The 8712-nt window shown below is 59.1% G+C and overlaps 2 protein-coding genes across 5 annotated transcripts; one reads left to right on the top strand and one right to left on the bottom strand.

The window, feature by feature from the left end:
* Positions 1-1025: 1025 nt before the first annotated feature.
* LOC117640602 lies at positions 1026-4561 on the top strand. Its single transcript, XM_034377206.1, has 4 exons — positions 1026-1170; positions 1779-2327; positions 2442-2601; positions 2711-4561. The coding sequence occupies exons 1-4, from the start codon at positions 1158-1160 to the stop codon at positions 3672-3674; spliced, it is 1686 nt and encodes a 561-aa protein (XP_034233097.1). The 5' UTR covers positions 1026-1157; the 3' UTR covers positions 3675-4561.
* Positions 4467-8420, bottom strand: LOC117640583 (tenascin-X-like). Of its 4 annotated transcripts, XM_034377177.1 has the most exons (12): positions 8342-8420; positions 8119-8265; positions 7680-7884; positions 7473-7604; positions 7208-7360; positions 6830-7123; positions 6217-6729; positions 5933-6136; positions 5623-5859; positions 5322-5552; positions 5035-5247; positions 4467-4965 (listed from the first exon to the last, which is right to left on the bottom strand). In XM_034377177.1, exons 2-12 carry the CDS (start codon positions 8200-8202, stop codon positions 4718-4720), a joined length of 2514 nt encoding a protein of 837 aa, XP_034233068.1. In that variant the 5' UTR covers positions 8203-8265; positions 8342-8420; the 3' UTR covers positions 4467-4717. The 4 variants fall into 4 exon arrangements, with proteins under 4 accessions (XP_034233068.1, XP_034233058.1, XP_034233076.1 ...); XM_034377167.1 differs by having other exon boundaries at positions 8119-8397; XM_034377185.1 differs by having other exon boundaries at positions 7680-7880; positions 8119-8397.
* Between the last annotated feature and the right edge of the window lie 292 nt (positions 8421-8712).

The raw sequence follows: 8712 nt of genomic DNA, 5'->3' as shown, positions 1-8712 counted from the left end.
CCGGGCCGCGTCCCAGCCCCCCGCGCCCCCCCGCCCGCACCCATGCGCCGCCCGCCCCGGGCCCCCCCTCGCACAGCCCCGGCGCGGCCAGGGCCCCGGCCCCGCCCCCCGTTTGCCGGGCCGCTCCCGCGCCCACCCGCCGCAGCACCTCGGCCCGCCCCGCCCCGCCCCAGCCCCGGGCCCGGGGCCCCCGCCGTTGCCTCGCTCCGTCCCCGCCGCAGCACTCGGCCCCGCGCCACCCGCCAGCCCCCCCGCCCCCCTGCCCGGCCCTTCGCCCGCAAGCTGGATTCCGAGCGCCGCGCCTCGCCGGGTTCTCCTCGCACGTATACGGCACGCCCCATGAGTGCGAGAGAGACAGAGTGACGAAAACCACTCTCAGAATCAGTCTGCTTCTGGTCCTGCTTCGCCTCGAACCGATCCGCCACGCCCCGCCGCCCTCGCCTCGTCTCCACTCCCTGCCCCCTGCCCCTAGGCGCTGCGCCGGTCTGCGCTCGGCCCGGTCGGTCGGTACGCCTAGAGCCCTAGAGTGGCGGACGGCAGGGCGCTTGGGGCTCCACGCCGTGCCACGCTGCGGCAGTGGGCGTTTTCCCGTCGCGTCCGTCGGCGTGCTGGCGGGCTGCTCGGGCGAGTTCGTGCGGTGTCGACTGGAGTCGACGGGGTGGAGGGCGGGACGGAGTGGGGGCGGGGCGGGGCGCGGCGGGGCGGGGCGGGGCGGGGCGGGGCGCGCGGAGGGTGGCGCGGCGCGGCGAGGCACGCGGAGCGCGGAGCCAACGCGGAGAAGCGCTAGTGCTTCTACTGCCTCCACGCCACGGTGACGCGTAGCGCGGCCCGGCGTTCCGTCCTGCGTCCTGCGTCCGCCGCTCCCTGCGCCACGCCGCAGCGCCGATTCGCCGAGTCGGCCGATTTATCACACCGGTGAGTTTGGGCGGGAGTGCGAGTGATTCGGCGAGTGACAGTGGCCCCAAAGTGACTAGTGCCGGCGAGTGACTTGGCCAGTGACGCGTGCGCAGCGCGCGCAAGAACGCGCGCCGCCATCCGGCGTCCGCCGAGCGCCCCGGCGCCCGCGTCGGACATCGCCCGCTTCCTGGCAACTTGACGTCTTGACTTGAACTTGTTGGTTGAGTGACTTGGCCAAGTGTGTGCACATCAGCTGGCGCATGTCCATCAGGGGTAAGACAGCGTCACGTCACTCTCTTTCTTTCTCTCTCTTCTTATCGTAGCAGCGTAATCGTAGCAGCGTAGTCGTCGATCGTAGTAGGTAGTGGTCAACTTGTTCTTAGCTTGCTCGTCCTTCTCGTAGATGATGGAGGGACTTCCCCTCCCTCTCCCCTCGCGCGCGGCGTCGCCGGCTCGCCCGCCGTGCGCGCGCGCTTCTCGAGCGGAGTGTACCGCTCCGCCCCGCCTCCTCCGTCCCCGCCGCCGCCGCCGGCCGTGCCGTGCCGAGCGGGGCCGGGCCGGGGCACGCCGGGGCCGGGGCCGCGCTGGGGCCGAGCCGCGCCGCGTCGCGCCGTGCCTTGCTGGGCGTGCCAGGCCGCCAGGGGCGTAGCAGCGTAGCACGGCGGGCGCCTAGCCGGTCAGCGGGCGGGCGGCGGGCGAGTGGGGGAGGAGGGTCGAGGCGTGGCGGGCAGGGCGGGCCTCACCTGAACCCAAGCCCAGGCTGGCCGAGCAGGCCGAGCAGGCCAGGCCGAGGCCCCAGCCAGACCATCAGACACTGCCTGCCGCTGGGCGTAGAACGCAGCCGAACCGTCCGCGTCGTAACGCCACCTTGTCCTGTGCAGGCGACGCCGGTGCCGGTGCGCCTGAGAGGTCCGCCGCCGACAGCGAGGAGCCGACGGACCCGCCGCTGTCCGAGACGCCACCGACGGAGGCGTCTACTGCCGAGGCGACGCCGGCGACGCCGTCTCCCGGCGACGAAGCGGACGCTGACGACAGCGGCGGATCGACAACGACTACTCCTGTCCGCGCCGACTACGCCGTCGGTCGGAGGGGCCCGCGGGGGCGCAGGCGATCTCGAGGGCGTTCTCTGGACGCTCCTCCTTCTCCCAAGACGAGGAAGCGAAAAACATCCACCATTCCAGACGGCGAGTGGCTCCCGGGCACGTGGCCCGCGGGGCACGGCGGCGGCAGCGTGACCAGCGTCGGCGTGGGGGTGGGCGTCATGGAGACGGAACAACTCATCTCGGAGATCGAGCGGCGGCCCGGCATCTACGACTCGGGCTGTCCACAGTACCAGGACCGCGTGGCCAAATGGACGCTGTGGTGCGAGGTCTGCGAGATCATGACCCCGCGCTGGCACCACCTCGACGAAGACCGCAAGGCCGCAAGGGGTAAGTCCTTCGTCTATCTGATAGCTGACTGCCTGTGGGCTTGGGCTTGCCTACCCACGTGGCGCCCGCTGCGACTCTGCTGTCTAACGTTGTGGTTGCTTTTCCCCGTTTCAGTGAAAGAACTACAGAAAAGGTGGAAGTCGTTACGGGACTCCTTCATGAAGGAACTGAAGCTACAGCGAGAAATACAGCGCACCGGCCAAATAGCCAACAGGAAAAAATACGTGTTCTTCGACCAGATGACGTTCCTGATGCCCTGCCTTGAAGCAAGGGGGTGAGTAATTCTGCTGGCGTTGGTGCCCAATCGCCCCCAAGGCGCGGATAGGCAACACGTTCCACCGCTTAAGAGCGTCCTTGTAAATGACTTTGTTGGTTCTTTGCAGGTCCACGCGCTCTGTCGGCGGCCTCGTCCTTCGGGAGGTGGACCCCTACGAGTCCGAGACGGACAGCTCCAAGGCGGAGCGTGACGGCGGCGACGCGGCGGACGCCAACGAGTGCCAATCGGACGACGCGCCCGTCAACCTGAGCACCGCGAACGGCAGCGGTGTGCCTTCCCTCTCCGGCCTCGGCAGCCTGAGTGGCCTCGCCGGCCTCGGCGGTCTGAGCGCGCTGGCCAGCCTGGGGACGCACAGCGTGCTGGGCTCCGTGGCCACGACGGCCACCACGTCGGGTAGCGGCGGCGCCGGTTCGCAGTCGGACGAAGAAGCCTCCAAGCCGGCGCACCTGCTGACCACGGCCACGACCACCACAACCAGCGCGAACAGCGTGTGCGCGGCGTACGAGACCGGCCGCACCAAGTACAGGCCGGCCGCGTCGTCCGTGGGCCAGCCCGAGTGGAAGCGGCGGCGGTCCGGCACGCCGCTGGCCCCGTTGGGCGTCGGCATGTCGTACGACGACGACGAGGACGACCCGGACGGCGACCGCCTGTTCATGCTGTCGCTGGTGCCGTCTCTGCGGAACCTGCGCGGCGCGGCCAAGTCAGCGCTGAAGATCGAGCTGGCCCAGCTGGTGCACAAGACGCTGTACGAGCCGGACGACGCGTTGGCCGACTCCATGACGGAGTCCCTGGCGCCGGTCGTGAGTCTGGCCGAAGGCAGCCCCGCGTCCTCTACGCAGTCCGAGTGCGGCGCGTGCGGCACCAGCAAGTGCACCTGCCGCACGAAGATGTCATCGGCCACCTCCAACAACCACCCCGTGCCGCTGGCGCTTCCCCTGCCGCTGCCCCTCACCCTGCCGCTGCCCCTGTCGCGAGGCATGCACAGCCCCAAGCGGGCGCGCCTCGGCATTGGCGGCCTGGGGCTCGACTTCAGCAACTTCAACGGGCACAGCAAGGTGCACGGCGTCTGAGCCGGAGCGTAGGGCGTAGGGACGTAGGGCGTACGGCAAACCGGTACACTGGCGCCGCTTGAGTTTTTCTTTTCACCCACCTGTGGCTGTGGCTTCGGAAAAGAAACAGGGCGTGGAATTGTTGTTTCAACCCGGAGCGGCGTGTAGAATGCCTCGGAAACGTGTTGGACGTCCTGGCTTCAAATCCCCCTCATTTTTCCTCTTGAATATTGCACTGACTGTACACGTTGCAGACGCATCTGTCTGTTCCACTTCCCTTAGGTTTTGGATACGGCTTGCTAACCCTGTTGTCGACTAGCCCATCTTTGGTTTTTAGCTAAAACCCATTTTTTACTCCGCGAAAGGGAAAACTCAATTGGTAGATGGACAGTTTCCTGGTTGGCTTTCTTAGATTTTCTGTTGATCTCATTGAGGCGCGCGGCGGCGCGAGGGGGCCTTACTTGTCTTAACGACCACACCTGTGTGATATATGTGATGTGTACTTTGTTTACTTGTTATAGTTTGTAAATTATTACGGATACTGGAAATAGGGCATCCCGACTTGCCACCATGTTGCGATTCAAGAATAATTTTCATACAAAGTAGTAGAACTATTTCCCTAGGTGTTCTCCTTGCTTAGAACCATATATCATAGTTACCATAAAGTTTTGTTATTTTTTTTAAATGACAGACAAAAAGCTTTCTATTCGAGCAGGAATTTGAAGAATAAATTGTAACTTCTTGCATAAGATAGTTGTAAGATAGATGAAATCTCACCCAGTAGACAACGCTGTTAAGAAAAAGAATACGACATTTCTGTGGAATAATAATTATTGTTTACTGTTTATATACCTGACTGTACAAAAAGAAGGAAACCTTGTATAGATATTAAAGTTGACATTTTCCCACTCGTTGATTGTCACTTTTGGTTCCGACGTTCCGTCCTCAGTTGCGCACACCAGCACAATGTCGAGCCTTCGCCATTCAAACTTTCACAAATATGTACAACACTCTAGAGCTAAAGTTTTAGCTAAAATTATGCCTCAACCACAACGCCACCGACGCTACTCTTCTCCATTCTGATTTGCGCAGTCGCGTGGCGCGGGATGGCACTTAGCGCTGCAAGGTTTGCCGGCCTTGTTGCAGCCACAACGGCGAGTGCCAGTGGCACTGCCACAGCCAGTCAGGCAGCGGCAGCTGTGTTCCGTGGCTTGTCGAACTCCGCTGCTCGACGAATGAGAATGGGCCGTCTGCTCTTTTGCCGTTCTCTGGCCAACGATGCTGTTCTTCGCATAATCGGCGCCACGCTCTCCTGAGACGTTTCAGTTTAAAACGCTTCGCGCACCGTAAGCCCGAATCAGCGCTCCCTATCCTTACTTACGTTTGTTCTCACAGTTGCTTTCATTTGGATGGCACTTGACGTTGCAACCCTGCCCAGCCTTCATGCAGCCACACCTGAAACTGCCACAGCCCGTTTTGCAGCTGCATTTGGTCACAGCTTCGCTGCCAACACTCTCCCAGCCTTCTGTCGCTCGGCTATGTCTGCTGCTCAACCGTTCTGACGACTGTGCGACCGACTTCGACTGGTTCCGGCCTGAAACGTATTTAGGCGTAATCAATTTTTAAACTTGGAGCTCAGCCTCTTTGCCCGATTTAACTGTTCCTTACCTTTATTTTCACAGTTGGTTGCACTAGGATGGCACTTGGCGTTGCAGCCCTTCCCAGCCTTCATGCAGCCACACCTAAGGGTGCCACAGCCCGTTTTGCAGCCGCATTTGGTCGTAGCGTCGCTGTCATCACTCTCACTGTCCTCACTGGCAGTCCAGCCTTCTGTCGCTCGGCTATGTCTGCTGCTCAAACGTCCTGACGACTGTGCGACCGGCTTCGACTGGTTCCGGCCTGAAACGTATTTACACGTATTTAATTTTTAAACTTGGAGCTCACTCCGCGCGATTAAACTGTTCCTTACCTTTATTTTCACAGTTGCTTGCACTAGGATGGCACTTGACGCTGCAACCCTTCCCAGCCTTCATGCAGCCACACCTAAGAGTGCCACAGCCCGTTTTGCAGCCGCATTTGGTTGTAGCGTCGCTGTCATCACTCTCACTGTCCTCGCTGGTGGTGCTTGTGATCCAACGCTCTGATGATTTTGACTTGCCCTGTCCGACGCTGCCGGCGCTGTCCGGCGCAGTGCTGCCACGCCCACCTGAAACGCAATAATTCGAATAGCAGAAGTCTTGAACACTGCACTTCGCCTCTGCAATGCCCGTCTTCCTTACCTTTATTTTCACAGTTGTTAGCGTTGGGATGGCACTTGGCGTTACAACCCTTGCCAACCTTCAAGCAGCCACATCTACGAGTGCCACAGCCCGTTTTGCAGCCGCAGCTAGCTACACTATCTTCACCAGCAGTACTGTCTCCTGTCACTCGGCTGTCTTTGCCTTTTGCTGGAGCGCTGACGTCGCCGACCCTTGGACGCTCTCCTGTAACAAAATGCCAGTAAGTATCAAAAGCGTTGTCTGGCTCTTTCACTCCACTGTTTACTAAGCGAGCTCTCACTCACGTCTGTTCTCACAGTTGCTTGCATTAGGATGGCACGTGGCGTTGCAGCCCCTCCCAGCCTTCATGCAGCCACACCTCCGAGTGCCACAGCCCGCCTTGCAGCCGCACCTGGCCTCGCTGTCATCGCTTCCCTGTCCTGTGTCTGCTTCGTGGGGACGTCGTCCCTGGCTGCTGCCCGGGAGCCCTCGTGGCTCGGGTCGGTGGCGGGCTTCAGCCATGTGTCTTTCCGGGCCCTCCCCTGACTTGCTTCCGGGTGGCGTCGCTGACGTCGAGGGAGTCGCCTCGCCGTTGCGGCACATGGAGGACCGCGGGTGGCAGTCGCGGCCGCAGGAGCCGCCGGCTTTGTAGCAGCCGCACGTTTCCGTCTGGCAGGTGCTGTCGCAGGCGCAGCGCCTCGACTTGTTGACGCACTTGGCGTTCTTCTCGGCGTGGTGGCAGCCCGGGCCGCACGGCCGGCCCTCGCGCTGACACCTGCACAGGGACGTCGGCCTGCACCCGGTCTTGCACGTGCACCCTGGACATGGGCAGCGAAAAGTTGTGCACGTTGAGTCAGCTCACTCACGTGCAGCCTTCATCACATACCATTAACAATGGACAGCGAAAAGTCAACTCACATATACTGGTGCCGTCGTCCGCGAGGTCTTGGTGCTGGACGAGCGAGATCCTCCGCATTTCGTCCGCAACCCCTTTCAACAATGTCCAATTTCTTTCCGGTATAGACAGGTACAGATTCTTTACAAGACTACTACTTGTCACCTCGGAGGTAGCGAAGACTTTTGCACCCTCGAAATCAATCAACCTTTTCATTTCACTGTTCACGTCCTTGGTGACATCCATAATCTCGCACGGTTGGTTGGACATGAGCTTTTTACAGACAACTTGGCAGAAGACGTAGACAAAGCGCGATCCTGCAAAATCCAGCTTCATTCAGTGACTCGCAATTGGATTACTGCAGTTAACATGTGCAGGGAAAAGGTGCGTGTTTTTCTCACCTAACTCTGTGGACCTGAAGGATATTCGGTCGTCTATACAAGACTGAAAAACCAGTACGTCTGCCTTCCGGTCTGCCGAGACGCAGTCGGGCTTGTAGCTCGGCTTCGGCTCGTACCGATATTCCTTGGCGGTGCCGTCTGGTTCCGCAGCCACTGCCACAGGAAGAGGCGACTCATTGCATTAAGCGGTGTGGGGCTTAAATCGTGGGGGAAATGGAGGAAAGCGGGTTCAGACATAAGCAAACACAAGTAATTGCTTTCTCACAGTAATTGAATCCACGACAGGCTTGGATAAGGACCACTTTGGCTCTGTTCTCGAGATTTTTGCAGTGGTCTTCAGTGAACAGTGACACAATCTGTTCCCTCGAAAGAATTTCGCCATCGTTAAACATGACACCTTTAATTTGAAAAATAAAAAAAGATGAACATTGAAAATTGACAACACTTTAAAGCTTAAATCATCTGTACAGACCATTCTGTTCTCCGTGGCTCATGATACACAGGAAAAAGGGGCCAGCAAACTTGTCCCCTACAAAGTGTCCCATGGCCTTGTGCAGGCTGCGGACGAACTCTTCCTTCGTGCAGTCTGTCTCTCGAATCACTTCGAAGCCCAGTAGTCCGAACAGCTGGTTGAAATAATTTTCATCGTGTTCTGCGCCATGTCGAGTTTTATCTGGCTGGAAAAAGGTTTTAGTTGCGTGCAAAACAAAGTAGCGATTGGCATTCGAAACCCGAGAGTAGCTCCAAATTCAACGCGAGTAGATAAGAGAGGACCGACCGATAGCGGGTAGCCAACACGCTGTGCCCGGCGCGCGGCGCGCTTGAAGCTTTCAGTGTATTCCCCACCAGCTACCAAGGAATTTCCAAGCATTTTGCCGCACCACAGCAGTTTAAGCACAATTTGGCCTCACCTTGTTACGAAATTTTTTTATATTGATGATCAAAGCCACGCCCGGTGAATTCGGGTAGCTTCCCGCCCTGGTTGTTGCTGCCATGATGTTCTATCGAGGGGTCTAGGCAACTGAAATTCTTATCGAAGAAGTCGATATATGGAACAGCTGGACACGGAATAGAAAGATTTTAAGTTCCTCCTCTTTTGCGTGCTTCGACAGCGCATGCATATCAAACACTGACTAGGCGAGACTCAATGGCTTCTACTGCCGGACGCAGTACAGTTGAAGACTGGCCGCTGCACCGCGGGTGCGGCAAGGATTGAAGCGAGTGGGTGGAAGGGGGTATCGCGTATGGCGTAAGGAGGAAGGGGAAACGGGGAATACATCTTCTATCATCTCAGACGTTTCAAAAAACCACATTTAGAATGAATGAAGTGGAAACGACATTGCTTGCCGCCTTGGCGGCCTTTGAGTGAATCTCTTAATATTTTCAATGTCAGTAAAATTCTCCTGTGCCGTATTGGGCATCGTTTCGGTACGGTTCGGTCAGCGCCTGATAGGTGGGCCACCCCATTTCCGCAACGCACTGTTGTGAAGAAGGTGGCCTACGTT

The sequence above is a fragment of the Thrips palmi genome, unplaced genomic scaffold (genome assembly GCF_012932325.1).
Source record: "Thrips palmi isolate BJ-2018 unplaced genomic scaffold, TpBJ-2018v1 HiC_scaffold_1, whole genome shotgun sequence".
Classification (NCBI taxonomy): Eukaryota; Metazoa; Arthropoda; class Insecta; order Thysanoptera; family Thripidae; genus Thrips; species Thrips palmi.
This window is presented reverse-complemented; position numbering and strand designations above follow the sequence as displayed.